Raw genomic sequence first — 21,230 nt, 5'->3', positions numbered from 1 at the left:
TTCTGTTTGATTTCTCGATCGATCCATTAGCTGCTATTTGATTCATTCATTTCTGTGTTTGTATAAATACAGATACACTCACTGTAATTACTATCAAAGCAATACAAGATTTCATATTCTTCATTCTCACTCTTGTTAATTTCTTCTTCTCTCTTTCTTTCTTTCTTTCATATTTCTATTACTCTGTTTTTCTTTCAATGGAGAGGACTTCTCTGCCGGGGCCATCATCCAAGAAGTTAACCGCTCTTGTTGTCGATGATACACTGCTTACTCGATTGATTCACCGCAATCTCTTGGCCGGTCATGGCATAAAAGCTCAGTTGGCGGAGAACGGCAAAGATGCCGTTGATTTCATCCGTTCTGGACAACGCTTTGACCTGATTTTGATGGACAAGGAAATGCCTGTCATGGATGGGACTGAGGTATATATATATGTGCAATGCATGCTCACTAATCCAAAATTACATGCCAATCATGATTTTGCTTAATTACTTACTTATATTAATTACTTTTTATATTTAATTAATGATAGGCAACTAAAGAGCTTCGTAGTATGGGAATTCATTGTTTTATTGCTGGTTTATCGGCAGTCTCATCAGCGGGCGGCAAAGAAGAGTTCAAGCAATCAGGCTTGGATCTCTTTCAAGAGAAGCCTTTGGATGACACTAAGCTCACTTTTATCCTCCAGAAGTTCAAAAACCATATTGCTTGATTAACTACTACAAATTAAGTCTCTTTGTTAGTTCCCTTCAAAATCGATCTCATCAGCATAATAATATAGGAGACTAGTACTGTTTGTTTGCATTTTCTTTAATTCCTAGCAAAATAATATTGCACTACATGTGTGTAATTTTGTAGAGACAAAAAGTATGCATGCATGATGCACCCATGGACACTAGTATAGTATGGAATCCCAAGGGTTAAAGATTTTCTTTCTTTCTTTCTTTCTTTTGGGTTCTATTAATAAAGTTTGGATTCTTCTATATATGCTTGTGTTGGACTTGAGATATTAATTGCACTCTACTCTATTCCTTGTAATTAAAGGCTCTTAGCTGCATATGTCAATTATAGCTAGATTCCTTGAACATGCCCACTCGATGACCCCAAGGGTCGGGTTACTCAATCGGCTCATGAAGTAGAGGTCGTCACCACTTCAAAAATTACTCATCCAAAGAAAATACCCATTAGCTTGATAATGCCAAGTGGCCGGGTCAAGTTGCTGGTTAAAAAGCTATAAGAACTTATCAATAAATACTGATGTGTAGCATCCATTGTGCATATATATGTATATATATGATCTGTCTATTCTATCAAGCATGCCATTTGCAATTACTTCATGTTATATATGTAACCATATATGCATGGGATTTTGCTCATGTTGTATTTGAATGCCATCCACACCAACCATTATAGTGACCTTTTCTTTGGAATAATAGGAATATTTTCAACTTGCTAACACAAACGTCAAGTAGATCATAAATTTTACTTGGTATTATTAGTACACGTGATAAGGGAGCAAGATAATATGGATGGGTTTTAACCTCAGAAATTATAGAGATTTTTTCAAAATTCTTCTATCGGCATTTTTTTTAACCAAATGATCACTTCGTAGGTGCCATCGTTGCCACTTCCCTGTCAAAAGTCGTAGCCGGAGTATATATCCAGATTATATGAGGACCCATATCAAAATACCTCACCATGTAAGATGGATATTTCTAAGGGTGTACAAGCGGTTGCAGCCTAAGGTGCAACTGCTCCGCTTAGGCAGTTAGCGGTTATTCAAATCAATAATCGGTGGTTTTATAACCCCTTTTTTTTTTCTTTTTTTTTTTTAACTCATATTTAAACGACAACGATTTTGTGCTTAACACCAAAATATTGTCGTTTTAATTTTATATTTTCAATATAAAATATAAAAAATATATTTTTATTATTATTATATATATAAGGGTAGGCAGTTAGCGGTTATTAACAACTTTTTCCTACCCCTAAAACCGCGGTTAGGTTGCGGGGCAATTATAATTGTACACCCCTAGATATTTCTATTAATCCAATTAAAATTTCATGTGCGAACTATATGCTCTAAGAACAAATATCAATTTAATAGACTTAATTTATTCTTCGAACCTTTCAATTGGGATTGAACAAACAACTTTTGAATGTATGGGAATCGTAATGAGGAAGACAATATTCTCTGTCTCCGGCTGCTCAATTCTCTTTGAAGAAGAAATCTCAGTCCCAATGGCTTTACTGTCCTTTTCTACAAAACCTTTTGGAACTCTGTTAAGCAAGTGGTTCTTGAATACATTTGGAATTTTCCAAAAGAAGATTCCCGAACAAACAAGGCCGACTCTGTTAACCATCCAAGAAAACTTAGTCTTCTTGATTATTAATGAAGTTATGATTTTATTATTATTTTTTTAAAAAAAGTAGGGAATAACATTTGCATACACATGAAAAACCCAAGTGTACATAGTTCCCAAGGAGTAGCTCAATTTACTGGGGACCACGCCTCATGAAGCGAAGGTTACTAGTTCGAATCCTCATTCCTCCTTTTGTACGGACATGTCAAAAAAAAACCAAGTGTAACAGTTATGCTAATACTTGTTTTTGAAAATGAACTCTAATAAGTTAAACCATAACTCCTTAGGTTCCTTGAGTTCATGTAGTTGGTAGACCTAGTAATGGTTGAACAGGCGGGCAGTAACTCAACCACAACTAACTATTATCCGTCCACCGCTATTAACATATGCCGATGTGGATGTTATAATAATATATTGTGAGATTTGATATTATGGGAATATATATATTAGCATTGATTATAATCCCAAATTATATACATTCAATTCTGATTTGATTTGATCTTCCATATCATTTTGTATTATCTACACCTCCTTACAAATAGGAAGCATTTGTATTGTAAATTCATCAAGTGAATAAGAGCAATAGTGTAGCCCTTAAGACTTTATCATCTATACATGAGTAATTCTAGGTGGCCTACTTGTGTATTACTAAGAATAATGTGGCTATCAAAATCACTATTTAATCAAAATTCAATAATGATCAATCGCAGCCCAATGGTGATTTTAATAGTCACATCATTTTTAGTATGATACAAGTAGGCCACCTAGAATTACTCTGTGTACATAAGTCATAGACCGAACCACATAAAATTATGTGTCCATTTTATTTATATTTTGATCTTGTTTACATCTACCATTTTCGTTGTTTTCTTTCTCCAATGGCCATTGCAGATTTTAATCTTCTGCAGAAATCTTTTAATCTTTTAATCTTTTATACATATGGACCCCAATTGTCCATTGTCCGCTGCATTATGGCATTAAATCGTGGTCTTATAGCAAAAGATGTTAGCTGTTTTGATGTTGCAGTATTGCAGAAGTTTTGATTTTCTATTAAAAAAAAAAAAAAAAAGAGAAAAAAGACTAAGTTGCCCATATTATTTTGTCGATTTATTGTTCCATTATTTAGTTTATTGTTGGTCCAGTTGTTGATCCAAACCTATATTGGTCTTTGTGGTATTGTTTAAAAATATCAATGTTGTTAAATTAAATTTCTTCGAAGCAATGGTATTATGGAAACAAATTGGTCTCCATCCTCAAGCAATTATGACTATCATACTTGAACGTGAACATAGTAGCATTTATCCGTTGGGAGCTGCACATAAGGGAGCCTAAACGATGGGAACCACAAGCGCTCATTCAAATCCGGCTTTAGCTATAGCTTGACCCAGCTTCACTAGAGCATTAATAGAAACTAAGATAGTTTACACTAATCAAGCATGAAGATTCCCATTGCGTGATTCGATCTCATGCTCTAATGTGTGCCTAACCACTTTGAAGATTCTCTTGGGCCATTAAACCCCCACCCTAAATAGTCAGATGGAAGGGTTTAATTAAAGGCAGTGTAGTCACTTTTAGTACGTACTTGGATATTTAGTAATTAACTTTTTTTTTTTCATTTAGAAATATTAAAAAACAAAAAGTAATGTACTCATTAAGTAGTGAAATAACAATTAGTAATATGTAATTTATTATATATGATTAAGGGAGAATAATAGGAAAATATTATGGGAATATTGCAGGATATTATGAGGGTCATATCATAATATTTCATAAGAAATAATGATCTTCACTCTTCAGAATTACAGTTCTGGTTCCCAATTGACAATTCTTTCATCATTGTTACCTGGGATGTTCTGCAAGTAAATTCCGTCATCTTTTGCCTTCCAAATGCAATTGCATGTATAAGAATAAGCGCAGCCACATCTACGATCAAGGAACTCATAATCCTTCCAATACACTTTGAATGATGTATGAGCGTTGTCCTTGCACAAGTAGCACCAAAATAGCGTTGTTGCCGCAAAGTTTAGATGGAATTTCCATAACAATTCAGCCCTGACCCGAAGGTGGTGCCCGCCCAGATCATCGTCTTTGGACTTGCAATGAAGAAACAAAGTATTTCCGCTGCTCAAGTTATTATAAACATGCACATATATAGATAACTTCAGCAAAATAATCTTTAATGTCTTGTGGACCAACATCCTGAGAAGAGGGGCTGATCATGGCTGATGCCAAAACAAGTAAAAAAAACATTAAGCCGATGTAAGTTTTCATTGTATATATATATGTTTTTACTCTGATGGATCGGACTTTAATTAATTGCATTTATAAGGGTATTTATACGAACAAAATTTAGTGATTTAATTACTTCTTGTTGGTGAAAAATCCTTTCTTATTTTGGAGGTTAGTAAGGTTTGCTAGTGTGATTGATGAGATTTCCTTTAAAAAAAAACGTGTTCTTGGTGGGATGAACTAAAAGACTCGAAATTGTCATCTTACTTGTTCAACTCATACTGACTCTAAGATCGTTCCTCCTCCGGTAACATGTGTACAATTTCTAGAGCATCACCTTCTAAATAACATTTTGTATTCTTAAATCTTTATCAAATTCCACAGCCTTCCATGCTGCAAAAGTCTCCACGATAATAGGGTGAGTCATGTATGGTTTGGACGAGCACATTAATGTTGTCATTACCTTCCCCTCGTGATCTCTAGCTAACAGTTATGTCCACACCCATCTTCTTTCTTATTTTATCAATCGAGCATCCCAATTGATTATAATCACACCACATGTGGGAAACCATCCATTTTGGTGCAAATGTGTTAAGGCTAAGCTCTAATATTTTTCATCTTTTTTTTTTCTGCTTCATAAAATTCCTCCATTGCTTCCATTTTGCACTTCATACAAGTTGGGCAGGATGGGAGAAATCTCTACCAAAAAGCTTTTCTCCCTTATTTTCTCTCTCTTGGTGGTGATTACTCCAGGAAACAAATTTACCACTGAAGCCCAAGTCAATTAACCAATTTGAGTGAGCAAAATTTCAAACAACTGATGAGATTGTGAGCCATAAGGTCTAACTCCACTCTTCTCCATAGAATAAACAATGGAATTGAAATCTCCTAACAATAACCAAAGAAGTTTCCAATACCAGTAATTTGCTCCAAATGAGGTGAAACTGATAGTCGTCTATTGCTTCTCTATTTGAAGGAAAATTATCACGGCTCTCTCGAAATCGCCAATTTATCATTTCCATATGTTTTGTTACTAGTTGGCTCGTACCCCAGCTTCCCATTTCAACGAAACTCATCCTCTTTTTTTTTTTTTTAGTATCTCTTACATATATTCCATTATAATCTTTTGCAGTCCAAATGCATGACGAATAAATAATCTCATGTAAAATTGCCAATGCCAAAACAAGTAAAATTGCATGGTTCCTAATAAGAGCACTCATTGTTTCAATTGTGTTCGAAATTGCATCATAATATTTCACAAGAAATAATGATTAATTTTCAGCATTTACTGTTCAATTTCCCAATTGAGAATAAATTCATCACGGTTATTGGGATGTTTTGCAAGTAAATTCCATCATCTTTTGCAATCCAAATGCAATTGCAATCATCATACCAAATGCAATTAATTACATCTTTGAGCAATCCAAAGACTCATCGGAAACACATCAAATAATGTTGCTTGAGCCTTGTCCTTGTGCATGTAGCACTAGAAATGGGTTGTTCCCCAAAAGTTTGGTCTGAAACCCCAAGAGAATTTCTCCCTTAATTTCCCGAAGATTGTGCTTGCCCAAATCATCGTCTTCGGACTTGCAATGAAGGGACAACATATTTCCACCGCTCAACTCATTCAAAATAATCACATGCCATTCCACTGTAAGATAATCTTTGAAGTCTTCTCGACCAACATCCTCAGAAGAGGGGTTGCTCATGGCTGACGCCAAAACAAGTAAGAAAACCATTAAGCCGATGTAAGTTGTCATTGTATATATATATGTTTTTACTCTGATGGATCGGACTTTAATTAATTGCATTTATAAGGGTATTTATACGAACAAAATTTAGTGATTTACTGAGTTATGGTTGGTGGGATTGGATTTCATTTTTCAGTTTACTCCCCCCTCAAGCAATCCGATTAGTTTAGTGGTTTCAAAAATTGCCATTTCAAAACAAAGTTAATGAAAACGTGATATTTATAAACACAAAACAATGGATTCATTTATGTAGACAAACAATTTAATGGAGACGTTAATTGTTATAGAATTGTAGCATGACATGCCATTCTCCATCCTCGAGTTTGCCATACATTAATAAATTGTAACAGTGGATGGGTAGAGTGACAGAGCCAGTTAGCTAGGACTCTTGCTCAGGCATAGCATTCATTTATTCAATTGTCATTCACGAGTCTTCATATTTTGAAATTGTTGCATAATTTCATCATTGCCGATAATCTTGAATATATCATTCTCAATTTACGTAATTTAAATTATTTTTAATGTGAAAACACATCGTTTTTAATTTAACATCTCATGGTTTTGGTCCTTTTGGTTCTTAGTATTAAAAAACGCACTTGTTGATCTCAAAAAAAAAAAAAAAACATGTGTTTTTAGGCAAGTTATATATATATTGTTTCTTATGAGTGACTGCCTTGTTTATAAAGAGCCACCGTACCTAATTAGCGGCTCAACTAGTTAGTATGGTAATATTAAACAGTTAATTAAAATGTATTGTTTCTATTGAAGTTTGACGCATCTTTTTGGTCAGAGGAACTAAAAGACTTGAAATATTTGTCGTCTTCCTTGTTCTTTATCCCTAAAGCTCTAAAAGCATGTGGTTACCTAAATCATTGTCAAAAGATCATTGGCAATGGGTGAACAATGTCTTGTTGTTGCTCAACCCATTTCCACTAGATTTGATCATTAAACTTTTTTTTGTTATACCAGTTCCTAGAGTAGAAAACAATATCCACGTAGTACTATGAGGAACGGGATATCTTTCATTAGAAATGACAGATCTTCCTCATTTACTGTCCCGGCACCCATTTGTGCATAAACTCATCACGATTTGTTTGGAAATTTTGCAAGTAAATTCCATCATCTTTTGTAACCCAAACGCATTTGTAAAAGTCGCATTTATAAGCAAGCAAGCAGCAAAAATGAAATATAACCACTCTAGCTCCCAAAATATGAGCACTTTTCTTAATTATATATATGAGCCTTAATTAATTCCACTATATGAGCACTTTCTTAATTATACTCTATCCCCTCTCCTCATGTTCATTATATTCAGTTGTTATGTGAAATCAAGTTTACGAATATATATGCTAGAATTGCGACAATTGTGGCAGCATAAAATATATTACATTTTAATGTATCCTTGTAATGCTTATATATAATGTAATATATAAGGAAAATTCTAAATCAAATATGAATTTTTTTAATTGGTATCCTAATATATATATTAATAGGTCAAGTGTTATTAATGTCCGAATCAAATGAGGAAACAAATAAATAAATACAAATCAAATCATAAAATATTTATGAAGAACATAATCTTTTATTTTTGGCTAAGTATATTTATAATTTTTTTTATTAAATTATATTTGATGAATAAAGGAATTGAACATATTTCCATTAACAGCAAATTAACAAGAGAAAAAAAAAAAAAAACAGAAACCCACCAACGATTTTGATTTTTTTTTTTTTTTTTTTTATCTTTTTAATTTCTGGTGTTAAGTCAAAGATATTAACAAATAATCAAACACACAAAACACTTCAATTCTCAAAATACAAAATACATTAGCAACCATTCATTTAAATTGGATCTGCTAGACAACCAATTATTACAAGAACATAAAAATTTATAGTATATATATATATATATATATATATATATATATAAAATATAATATAATATAATTAGTGGTTGGAATGCATTGCCAAAAGAGTGGTTAGGTTCATTGGGTTCATGTAGTTGGTAGAGCCAGTCATGATCTGCTCGACGATGAGGCGGTTTGCACGTTCGGATGGATGAAAAGCGTCCCAAAATGCGTAGATGCTCCGGTTAGGGCAGAGGTTTGACAATGGTTTGCATTGCCCTATCCCATTGTACGGCCCTTGCCCACAACATGCTACTTTTGATGTTGCAAAACCTGTCATCATCATCATCATACAATTTTCACATCATTTTGTGAAAAATCATTTCTCTAAGGAAAAAGAAAAATAGAAAAAGTATATTCCCCTTACTAATAACAAAGGCGGGTTTTTAATCCTAGCCTCCAAATTGGGTTGAAATAATTTTTTCAATCCTGTCTATTAAAATTTGATATCTATCCTTAATTAAGCATCTAATTCTCACATATGTCGGTTTAAATTAAAAATATATATAAGAATCATATACTCTAAGAACGAATATCAATTTAATTTCTCTAATCCAATTTGGAACAAAAATTCATCTGGTTTTTCGTACGGTTCTCAATGTTTCTCTTTAAGAGCCACGCCAACGACTACATCTATGATATATATAATTGTACGAGACATACTCCTTCTCAAACCATCATGCAATTTGCAAAGCATTCTCAAACTTTTGATTGAAGCAATGTATCCTTTTGTCCAGTAAAAAAACAAAAGTTTGAAAGGACTTTACAAATTGACGGATAATTTGAGAGGAATATGTGAAATTTTCCGTAAATGTATGAATAAGCAAGCAATATGAGCAGGAATATATATATATATATATAGTGCAAACAAACCAAATGCTTGGGGGTTGTTGATGAAGTCCATGTTCATCTGGAAGGCATTGGCAGAAACAAAGACATCTGCTCGGAGCTCGATGTTGAGTTGTTGAATGAGTTGGGCGAGCTCCGGGTTGAAAATGATTGCTGCCTGTTGCAACTCCGACGCACACTCCCCGTTCCTGCTCCTCAAGGCTAGCTCACCCGGCGCACACCCTAGCGGCCCAGTTCCCGTCACCATCACTCTCCGGCCTCCCAGCTCGTAAACCCTCTATATACATCACAAATGGTACTTGCCTGATGAGAAAAAACTCAAACATTTTTGTTTGGTTGGATGGAAAATTTGAAAGGAATTATTACCATTAGGATTTTCCGGTACTCGGAGATGAGGTAGCGGCAGTAATCGGGGATGGAGAATTGGCGAGACCTTGCTGAGAAAGGTACCAAGAAATAGTTGTTAACAAAGTCGTTGCCACCGAGTGTTATGAGGACAAGAGCATTGTTCACCAGCCGCTGCGCCTGAGCTTCTCCGATGTGCTCTCTCAGCCTTCGCTGGTACTCTTGGAACAACTCCAACTGCTTCCAGATTCTTATAATGTTTATCTGCAAAATGCAAAAGTAGGGCTAGAAGTAGGAAAAATGGTGGAAAAGGAAAAAGTATCACCCAACTGAAATGTGGTTCAGGGTAAAGGAAATTAAAGAGAAGGGAACACGTGAAGCTGGCTACGTAAAAATATTTTTAGTGAGAAAAATGATTTCCGATAAAAATATTTTTCGATGTTTGGCTCATACAAAAAATAAGACAACTAGATCGATAAAGGACGTGCAACAAAGAATTTGGGTGGTATTGTGAGTTGAGAAGGCGAGAAGTTGAACTCGAAAAATGATATATATATATATATTTACCAAAATGTTTTCTTAATTTTTCTGCCTTTTTTTCCTCGACCAATTACCATGAAAATAGTTAAGTTGGTTTTGGACTTACAAACTGGATTCCTGTATCGTTGAGGATTCCGATGCCGGCAGAAGCAAAGTTGGCACCGACTAGTAATTTTTGTCCGGTGAGCTCGGGGCTCAAGTATGGCAACGTGGGCTCTGACCCAATTTTCTCACCTAAAATGGACATGTTTTATAATGTATGTTAATGTTAATTAGTTGAATGAAACACAGCATTAATTAAGGAAAAATGATCAACTCACTGATAATGTCAGGGAGGTTGAGGCCATTGGAGAAGCGGCCCGTCGGTTGGTGGGTCGGATAATCGATGCCGTACGGCGGAGAGTTGGCTCTTGCGGTGGTTAATAAGTAGTTGTTGTTGCCATTATCTACAAGGGAATCTCCAAACACGAAGAAAGCACGAGCTGCCTCGGCTTGATCAGGTGCAACTCTGCCCATTGTCACTAGCAGGGCAATAGCCAGGGCGGTGACAAAAACCCTAAGACTTGACATTGACAATAATGTGTGCATTCCTCTCTCTCTCTTCCCTCTTTTGCACTCTTCTGCTTGTAAATGGCAGAGAGTGGAGGGAGGTTTTATAGGGCTTAAGTTGTGAACAACACCTAGGGTGACATAGCATTAATGCACCCGACACAAACTTAACACAAATAGGTAACTTTACTTTAAATCCCCTGAATTACTACGCGATTTGATAAGCCCCCGAACTTCAAAACCTCTCAATTTGAACCCACGAACTTTCAATTGCAGTCAATTTGAACTTCTCCATCAGATTTTTAACGTTAAAAATGAGACAATGACGTTTATACCCCTAACGTTTTTATAAAATTTTAAATTTACCCTTAATTTTAAATTAAAAATTATAATTAAAAAAAATAAAAATCCACAAGGTGACCCATGGTTAGGCCACCTTGTGACCTTTTTTTTTTTACTTTTTTTTAATAAAAAGAAAATTGAATGGTAATTTTGTTTTTTTAAGGGTTTTAATGGCAAAAATTGACGGCAGAGATAAATTGACTACAATTGAAATCTCAGGGGTTCAAATTGATAGAGGTTTTAAAATTTGAGAGGAGCTTGTCAAATCGCGTAATAATTCAGGGGTTTAAAGTGAAGTTACCCCTAACATAAAATTAATAAATTAAAATAGATTAAAGACTATGACCCGAACCAAATATGCGGCGAATTCTAATTACCCTCAACTCTTTTTCTTTTTTCTGTTATCATATTGTAAAGTTACTTTTTTAAAGAAAGAAGGCTAATAAATGGGCCTTTTCTGCCTGCATGCATGAGAACAAAATGTACAAGAGCAAAGGTTAATTAAGAAGAAAACTTAATACTATAGGTGGAAGTTGTGTAAAAGCAAGTGGAGTTAATTCCATGTACGTGGGGTTGTTGGGCATATAATAATAAGTATCCGCCATGCACTTACAAGATGATGTTTTCGATCATCAGAAAATTGTTTTGGCAATTTGAGCATTCAGCTGAGTCCCATGATTTCATCATCTGCATTTTCTTTCTTATCAAGAAAGTGAATGACGATGGTGACACTCTTTCTACCTTATAATTTCTATAGCCCAAAAGGCTGTTGAGTGTTGAGCTCTGCGTTAATTCTAACTCCATCATGTATATCATGTCGGCACCCGTCATGATGCATGCATGGATCTTCATATCATTATTCTATACGTTGGAGACTATGAAGAGATAACAAAAAGGTCAAAAAAATTATGTGTTTGGAGATGCAGGGGATCGAACACTGTACCTCTCGCATGCAAAGCGAGCGCTCTACCATTTGAGCTACATCCCCACTCTTGGTATTAAATCCTCACATTCAGATTACATATTGCTTTGACTTATTTAACCGCCATGTGAATAACATAAATGGGTAGGCTATGAGCCTATGACTATGACTCAGTGTCTATGAGTCCTTGAAATCCATCTTTTTCTCGCATTAAAAAAAAACACCCCCAAGATATCCGTCCTCCAAAAATATTTTTTTATTTTATTTTTTTTTAAAAAAAAAAAAAAAACATATATTTTGTTTTATAAAATACACCTTTAAAAATTAATTTTTTCCTCGCATTTTTTTTTTTTTTTTTTTAAAGTTTCACCCCCAATCTAAAAGTTCTAGTTCCGCCAGATCCCCTTGTACCTGTCTATTAAAATGTTACATGTTTTTTAGTATGCATTCTTATTCTTATGTATTATATATTAACGGGCATATGATACTTTTATAAATTGGGTTTGACGAAATTCTTCAGAAAACTTGTTGTCTATATATGCTTTCTAAAATACATGGGAGAGTTACATACTTTATTAAATATGCATTTGGGAATTATGTGCTCTAAGAACGATGTCAATTTAATACATTACTGTAATGATAATTGATCGAGATTTGTTAGTATTCTTAAGATATTCTACTGAGAATATTTTTTCAAATCTCAACTATTGTTTATATATATATATATATATATATATATTAGTTTAAGTTTTTGTTGCTTATTGAGGAGTGTATTCTTTTTGTTTTGCCAATAGAAGTCTTGAAAAAAAAAAAACTTTTCGGCCATTAAAAAAAGGACCGACATATTTGTTCTTCTCCTTTTAGGGCCTGTGTCAAAGCCCAGGAGACCTCACAAATTGCAAAACCACATTAAATCCAAGCCCATCTTGGAATTGAAGGCCGCAGTCTGGCAGCCCATTCATTGGTTCTTCACTTCAGTATCAAGTTCTAACTTTGATCATTTTGCAAACCTTCAAATCTTGAAGGAAACTCTACAACCTGCCTGCTTCTTAAATCACCAGTTATTTTTAAAAAGTGTTTTGAATTAATAAAAAATAATAAAATTAATTATTTAATTAATATTTTAATATTTTCTTTTGCGTGTAGGACCAGATAACACATGAAATATTATAAAATTTTAGTAAATTGTTTATGTCATGTATCAATTTACATGACGATTACTACATCAATTACTGTAAGATGAGATTGGCAAAATATTGACACCAATCATTTCTCTTACTAAAATACAGACTGATATGTGGCAATTTACATTCACTTACAGATTTTAACGATTGACGGGACGCTTCACATGACACTTATCATATTAGTTATTGAAATGTAGACTAAATGACACTCATGAAATAAGAAATGTCAAATGAATTTAATAGAGAATACATTTGAGTCATTTGACAACAAATAGAATGGACTCTTGAGGTGCTTTCATTCCATTGAGAATATCCAATTTGAATATTCTTCTATGTATCCATAAATTGTAAACAATAGAAGCCCAAGCAACCTTCCAAATGACTCCTAAAATAGGCTTTTACCCCTTCTAAGCAACAAGATATTCTCTCAAGATATCATCCCACAAGCAGAAAAATATAGGAAAGAATTCTCATTTTTGCACAACTTCCTTTCAAATCCTCTTGCTAAAACCACAACCAAAAAATAGGTGGTCTCTACACCATGATCTATATAACAAAATAACCAAATATATAAAAAATATTATTTTGTTGCACAAGCATATCACATAGATTTATAAGTTTATTTTGAAACCACTTAGATTATTTGTTATAAAGTTAAACCGCATAACCAATTTAATAAATTTTTTTTTTTTTTAACATGTTTGCATAAGATGGGGAGGAGGGGAATTCGAAGTAGTGACCTCCACTTCATTAAGCATAATCCTAGTCGATTGAACTAATTCTTGGAGACAATTTAATAATTTTTTTAACATATGTAGATCAATCCTAAGACATAGAGATTATCATATAAAGTCTCGAACTCTCAATTTACATTTACAATGAAATACTCATAAAAACTCGGCTTGTCACCGTGGGGCTGGTAGAAGTTCATGGCAATTTTGTTTGGACAAAAATTTCCTCCAAACTGATATGGAAGAAATATTCTCAAACCCATTTAAAATAATGACAAGTGTCTATAAACATTTAAAACGTTAGTCTAAATTAGTAAACTGTTATTAATGACCTTAAGAATTTAATGTGCGTTTTAAATGTTTATAGACACTTAGAACTATTTTAAATGGATTAGAAGATATTTCCTCCATACCGGTTTGGAGGAAATTTCTGTCTATTTTGTTTTTAAGAAGTGTTTTTTATTTTAAAAAAGAGTTTTATGGTTCATACCCTAATTTTTATATTTATTAATTTAATTTATTTCTCCTCAAGAAAATAGTTTATTCTATCGACAAAAAAAATACCAAATCAAAAGCACAGAAAGAAAAGAAAAGAAAAACAACAACAAAAGCAAAAAATTCAAACACAGACACGTAACCCACACTGTACACTCTCTGGATTCTCATTAGCGTTAGGGTTTCGAATTTCAGTGCCAAATTTCCCATCTGAATTCTAAGAAGGGTTAGGGTTTCAAGTTTCAATCCCAAATTTTCACAAATGCGACCTAATTGTTGTCACATTTCCTTGGCATTCGTGCTCAAATTCTTCAACTTTCTTCAAGCTTTCATTGGGGTTTCGATCATAGTCTACTCAGTATGGATGCTCAACCAGTGGAACGACCACGTTCCCATATCTCCACCACCACCACTACCACCTTCAGCTCCGTCCCCAGCTTCTTCTCTGTCCCTTTTCTTGAGTTCTGAGCCAGCTAGGGTTTCCAACCACATCCCAACCGTCGATCTCCCGTCCGATATGGTCTCCGGGTTCGATGGCGGGTTTGGCTTAGAGGTTGATTTGAATTCGTTCCAGCTTCCCGCTCCTTGGTACTAAATTTTTTAAAATTTGTTTAATTAATTAATTAATTAATTTTCCTTTTCTGTTGGTATTGAGTTTCAATTGGTTTGGGTATTAAATGAAGTTCGTACGGATGTCTTTGAATTTAATGCTGTTGCAAATATTAATTATTGGGTGAAATGAAAGTTTGAAATTAGGAAATTAATTTATCAGCTTCGAATGATTTTTTTTTTTTTTTTCAACTTCTGCCATGTTTTTGTGAATGTTTGCTATTGTAGATATTTTGGGTCTTCTTTGTTTTCTTCGAATTAGAATTGTATGAGTGGTGTTGTGCTAGGCTTTTGGTGAATTTTATACTATTCATTTAGCTGCTGGTTAGTATCCACTGCGGTCTCCAATGGGTAGTTAACCATGTCTTATGAAGCGGAGGTCACTAATTTGAATCCCTTCTCCCCCTTCCCTTGTGTGGACATGTCAAAAAAAAAAAAAAGTATCCACTGCGATTTAACTAGTTGCAGTCTGCTATTGATTGATTTTTGGTGTATCCTTGTGGCTTCCATGGTTCTTGTGTGGAAGTTTGGCCCCTATGACTATTAATTTGGTGCTTCTTTTTGGTGGCAGGTTCATCTACTCTTTCATGGGAGTGGGCGTCCTCTTGTGTTGCATTACTTTGATAGGTTGCATTGCTGCTGAAGTAATTCATGGCTGCTGTCTGTGTTTTGTATCCTACATATATGAAACTCTATAGTTTTTCTCTTTTCCAGCTTATGTTGGTTGAGAAATAAATCTCTTGTATTGTTGTGAACTAAACTGTTTTTATTCTTTGAACTTGATATAGTGTCCTAATGTATCTACGTATCAAACAAATATATATTTAGTGTCGTAATGTATCTGTCCCATCCATTTTGCTAGTTGAATTGAATGCATTTTAAGCACTTAAATTTGTGGTTTTTGCTTATAATCCTATTTCTCTTGGCTTTTCCTTTAACCTTTTGAAAATGTTAGTATACTGTCCTCATAACTGTACTCATACTACTAGAAGCGGCTCTGGTGGCATTCATTGCAATTGATCGTCATTGGGAACAGGTGATTTTTTATTTTATTTTTGATGTGTTTCACTAGGATGTGGGTGCAATGGCTTCATCCTCCGTGCTTATCCTAAATAACAATAAATTATGTTCGCTACCTCTATAGGATCTTCCATTTGATCCGACTGGTGAACTTGAGAGCCTTCGGTCTTTCATTGAAGTCAATATTGATATCTGTAAATGGGTTGGTATTGCTGTGGTTGTAATTCAGGTATGTTGTACTCTATTCTCAGGATGTCATTCATCAATCTGTTTTTAATTTCTTTATATCAGATTGAGAAATCACCAATGAGCTCTAGCTCAAAAAATTATTGCTATATTTTAGGAGACAAATTTTCCTATGTTTGACTTGCAACTCTTGTTATGAGATAGAAGCATGAATGTGAACATAAAGGGATAATACTACTGGAGTAGATGGAAACATATATCACCTTTGTTTGGGGATACCTGAAATATTGCTTTGAGCAAAGAACATTTTATGCTGTTTCTGGACACTAACTTTCTTTGTTGCCTCAATGCTTTATTGATAAGCTGATTACAACAGCTACTGACACAAGAATGAACAAATGAGGATCATATTAGAAGCAAAAAACAGATAGTATGAGTTCCGCCTCTTAGTTTGGTTGTCATTACGCAATGGTGTCCTCTTACAACATAAACCTTCATTATTAGAAAAGTATCATCTCACTTCCTGTACCCATACTGCAAAGCAAGGTATACTAGTTTCTGGTTAGCATTGAACGTGAATATCTTGAGGGAACAGCAGCTCTTCATTTGAATGACACCTCCTGAACTCCAATCCTCCTTAGCCCATAAAGATCCTTAGATTCTAAGTTTTGATTGCTTGAACTCCATCCCTAAGTTCATTCTACCCGTTTAGAGTCTTCCAGCCAATTTGAAAAAGGTGAACACAATTGTTCCAAGTTCCAACTGTGGTTTGAGAAGATGCATCCAGTGCCTTGTTAACCAGAGTTTATGATATTGGTGCTTAATATTCAATTTGAAGCTGCTAATTCCATAGGGTTCTAATGATGTTGGGTTAAGGATGTTACCATGTCAAATGAATTGGGTATCTGGAAGCCTAGAATAAGAGATTATGAAAATGCTTATTTGTTTTGACTACTTTATTATAGAGAAACACATTTTTGCTGCCCTTACATTAACCTAAATTACCAATGCAAATATGGATTGCTGCAACAGACCTTCACACCCCTTGATAGCATTTTCTTGCATCTCTCTTCCTTACATGTTTATAGCAGTATCATTAATATTCCATTGTTTCTATTTCTCCAATAAAGATGCCTATTCATTAGAGATTTTTGCTTACCAGGTTTCATTGCATGAAAATAACCCCAACAAGCAAGGGTGCATTTCTCTGTCATATGTTAATTGGATCTCTCTCTTCTTTTTTTTCCTCTTACATATATCTTTGTTGCTAACAATTTCAGGCATTATCTCTACTACTATCGATAATTCTGCGAGCCATGGTTTCTACTCGGAGAACTGACTTGGACTGTGAGGATGACTATGATGGTAGAGGTAGAGGTTGGGAGCCACTGTTAAATTCACAACCAAGCCAACCAGTTGGGTCAAACAAGGGTGATGTCAGAGGGGCTCATTCTGACATCTGGAGCTCACGGATAAGAGAGAAGGTGTCTTGTTTTTAATAGTAACCATAATTTAATCATTTATAGCTTTATAACTAATCTTTCTGATATTAACCAGTCTAAACTTCGGGGTTATTTATTAATGTTGAAGTCCGTTTAATGACAAATTAAGTATAGGTTCTAATTATTGATGGAAGAAGAATGTTAGAAGAACCATATCATATGAAATGGAGTAACCATGCGGATTAGATGCTAGTTTGAATAATTACAATTTTACATGCGGGCATTGTACCTTGAAGTATAAATTACAGTAACTAGATCTGATTGAGGAAACAATACGAGCTTGTAGATATCCATTTCAAAATGATCACTACAGATTTTGTGCAAGCATGTTTAATTTGTGACTGAGATTGGCTTTGCACAAAGATGTATGACCATCTTGGTAGCCGGTAAGAATTGAGGAACCCTTTATATCTCAAAACCTAAAAATTTCTCAAAAGAATTCCTTGTTATGACCCAATCTTTCCAACTAAGCAATGACATGCTTGTCGACAATGAATTTAGTTTGTACTTTAATACATGTGAACAGAACAATGTTGAGCTTCACTACTGCTCCTTAAATATTCCCGATTTTGTCATTATTTGTTGTTTGTGGAGCCTCTCTTGTGATTGCCAGTAAAATTAGATAATCATGCCATTTTGTATTTTCACCTGCAGTATGGACTGAGCACGAATCAGAATGCATCAGTGAGCACAAACTCAAGGCAGTGAAGATCAGAGAATGTTTTCCATCTCACAGGGCAGAAAAAGGCCGGCAGCATACTCTCCTCTTAAGTTGATACCTGAATATATATCATTGATGTGTAGATTTTTCACTCTTTTAAAAAAGTTTGTGATGTATATAGTCATTGAAGGTGTGCTTGGTAACTTGCTATTGTTGTCTGAGGGAAAGTCTTGATGACGTGATTGTTAACAAGAAAAGTGGTTATGGTTAATGCTGTGTTTTCATCGTCTTCCAAAGTAATTTGTGAGTGGTTCTAATGTTATGCTGTATAGACCCTGTTTTATTGGTTTACTGAAATAAGAAAGATGACTTCAAAAGACAAAGGAAGATGACTGTTGCAAGATCATCAAAAGCCTTGTGACCCGGAGATATCAAAATCTTCAATTTCAAATTCACAATGCTATTATGGTATTGATTGAAACTATATACATGCATATTGATTCACTAGCTGGCAATTTTTTACACGGCTTGCAAACTCAGCATAAACTCAAAACAAATTAGTGGGTTAGAGTTGAGTTATGGTTGACATATGTAGTCTTATAAATGTTTTGACACGAAATTAGTGGATTAGGGTTGAAATAAATACGCATACAATGCGAACTTGGCTCACACCAAGCACGAGTACGCATGCAATGCTCTCTCAAGTGTGCTATAGATTTTCTTTTGCTGGGGCTCTCCTACAAAAATTTATTCGTTTCATGTTGTCTCCATGGCTTCCTTCAGCAGTAAGAAATCCCATGATTATCATATTCGTTGATTTCGACAGCACGAGTGCTGAGAGTCACGAGATCTCGTTGCCTGTGCTTGAATTGAACAAAACAGCTACTGCCATTGCTGGTAATGGCTAATTTCCACTTGAATTTTGTAGCTACAAATGCTTTGTTTCTGCCATCTGCAATATTCTTATTCTCTTCTGATCAGATGGCCCAAGTTTTGGTGCTCTTGTCCGTGGTGGGAAATCTGTGTTCTTGGCATTATGTTTCCGCTGTCATGATCACACTCTTGAAAACTTTTAAGGGACACCATTTTTTTCTCTCCAAATTTTCCTAGAACCAAGATGTCATAGTTCTTTCCTTGCAGCCTCTTTGTTATTAGGATTGATAATTTTTGACACGATTTGCGAATTTGACACAAACTTAATATGAAATTAGCGGGTTATAGTTGAAGGATCTGACCCGTTTAATTACATGGGTCGGATTAGAGTTAATTTATATAATTTTATATTTATATCTCAACATGACCCGAACCCAATACGCAAATACAAATTGCCATGTGTTATACAACTCTTGAACTAGGACATCTTGCTTCTATCAGCTTTCTAGTGGGTGAGTTTTGTATCCTAAGCTGTTCGGAACAAGTGGATCTCACAACTCTCTTTTAAGTTAAAACTTGGGCAGTAATTCTGAAAACTTAATAAACACAAAATCTTCTTCCCGAAAAAGTGTACAAAGAATTGTAAGGACGGAAAGGAACTCCATCATATTGGAATTTTTTGATATTAAGACCACACATATCTCTTGTCCCTCTCACAGGACCACACAAATCTCTTGTTCCAAACTGAATGACTTTGATCACACACACACACACACACATATATATATATATATATATATATATATATATATATATATATAATAGGGGGGTTCACTTCATCGGAAGTCACGGGGTCGTGCCTTAATTTGGCTGGTGCCTTCTACTCACCAATTCTATACTTCTTTGAGAAGTGCACCCCTTCTTCTCTCTTTTCTTGTTACATGTTTATTCTCTTTGGACTAAAGTTACCGGAATTTCTATCTTCATGGGGATTTTTTTTTTTAAAAAAAAAAAATTATAATCTAAAAATTATAGAAGAGAATAGTACTTAATATTGATGCTGACGAATAACTCTGGATCCCAAAAGATAAAGATCTCAACTAAATTCGAATCATAAGTAGACTAATCTCATATATTTATATAAAATAAAACTGAATTCTATGTTTGTTAAAAGTTTTGAAATTTATTTTTATAGAAAAAATATATATATTGTGACACAAAGTTAGTAAGTGTTTTTGAGACGGTTCACATTTGAAAATAATTTTTTTGAAGGGGATTCATAGAAGAAAATTGTTTTGTAAATTTTTTTAAAAAGTGTTTTGTGTTTTCAAATAAACATACCTAAACGTGTTTATTTTAAGAAAACACATGCTTATTTTTTCAAATATGAAGCATAACTTCTTAGTTATAATTTTTTTTTTTTTTTTTTGAAAAAATATGGAGTCGTCCATGCAGCTACCCAAAGGAGGGAACGGGTTGCTGCGTAGCCACCCTCAGAGGACGTGAGATGGGCTAGCCGCTCAGTCACCTTTGCCCCATTAAGGTGGTCATGTAAGGTAGTCACGTGACCACCTCTACTCCGTTAGGGTGGTTGTGCAGTGTGCAGCAACCTCTTTAGGGCTATGATATTGTTACTCTCATCATCCTTCTGTTTTCCATTCACTGGGCAATCACATTTCTTCATTTGGTTAGTAGGGTGAATCACTGCAAGGGTCTATAAAGTTTTGGACCACATTTTGTTTTTAAGCCATTTGTGGGGAAAAAAATAGTATAACATAAAAACAACAAGAAAGAAGTTTATCAATGGGACAAAATGGAAAGGTAGCTATTCATTATCCATTCTTTAGCTACTTTAATTGAGAAGAGGAGTCGGCAAGTAGACCTAAGTTCTGTCTGATTATCTGCCAAGGCTGCTGAATCTTATTTCCATCTCAATTTGCTTTCATGAATTTGGACCAGGCAATAAGAAAGGACTCTCCTTAGGCAATAACCTATAAGGACCAATAAATCATGAACAAATGTAGGATGTGGGTAATAGTTTAGGATACCTGAGAATCTTAAAAGATTACCTCGTTTAGGATTTTTTTTTTTTTTTTTTATCATCAATATGACAAAAGGGTTACAATAAAACAAAATAATAAAAGGTTGGCTCCTCAATAACAACGACCAAACATT

General features: G+C 34.5%; 3 protein-coding genes and 1 non-coding gene across 4 annotated transcripts; 2 read left to right on the top strand and 2 right to left on the bottom strand.

Annotated features, from left to right (window-relative positions):
• The first annotated feature begins 197 nt into the window (after window positions 1-197).
• On the top strand, window positions 198-712 carry LOC132165827 (two-component response regulator 24-like). The gene is made up of 2 exons (XM_059576509.1): window positions 198-422; window positions 533-712. The coding sequence occupies exons 1-2, from the start codon at window positions 198-200 to the stop codon at window positions 710-712; spliced, it is 405 nt and encodes a 134-aa protein (XP_059432492.1).
• A 7,547-nt stretch (window positions 713-8,259) lies between these two features.
• LOC132166314 (GDSL esterase/lipase At4g28780) lies at window positions 8,260-10,602 on the bottom strand. Its single transcript, XM_059577113.1, has 5 exons — window positions 10,302-10,602; window positions 10,088-10,215; window positions 9,463-9,705; window positions 9,121-9,373; window positions 8,260-8,520 (listed from the first exon to the last, which is right to left on the bottom strand). The coding sequence occupies exons 1-5, from the start codon at window positions 10,567-10,569 to the stop codon at window positions 8,288-8,290; spliced, it is 1,125 nt and encodes a 374-aa protein (XP_059433096.1). The 5' UTR covers window positions 10,570-10,602; the 3' UTR covers window positions 8,260-8,287.
• Window positions 10,603-11,787: 1,185 nt separating this feature from the next.
• Window positions 11,788-11,860, bottom strand: TRNAA-UGC (transfer RNA alanine (anticodon UGC)). The gene has a single exon. It is a non-coding gene; the product is annotated as a tRNA-Ala (tRNA).
• A 2,453-nt stretch (window positions 11,861-14,313) lies between these two features.
• On the top strand, window positions 14,314-18,466 carry LOC132165973 (tetraspanin-18-like). The gene is made up of 6 exons (XM_059576694.1): window positions 14,314-14,792; window positions 15,385-15,484; window positions 15,769-15,849; window positions 15,958-16,062; window positions 17,300-17,503; window positions 18,176-18,466. The coding sequence occupies exons 1-6, from the start codon at window positions 14,467-14,469 to the stop codon at window positions 18,227-18,229; spliced, it is 870 nt and encodes a 289-aa protein (XP_059432677.1). The 5' UTR covers window positions 14,314-14,466; the 3' UTR covers window positions 18,230-18,466.
• The last annotated feature ends 2,764 nt before the right edge of the window (window positions 18,467-21,230 follow it).

Source organism: Corylus avellana, chromosome ca11, assembly GCF_901000735.1.
Source record: "Corylus avellana chromosome ca11, CavTom2PMs-1.0".
NCBI classification, from domain to species: Eukaryota; Viridiplantae; Streptophyta; class Magnoliopsida; order Fagales; family Betulaceae; genus Corylus; species Corylus avellana.
Note: the sequence above shows the minus strand (reverse complement) of the source record. Positions and strands in the feature narration are given on the sequence as shown.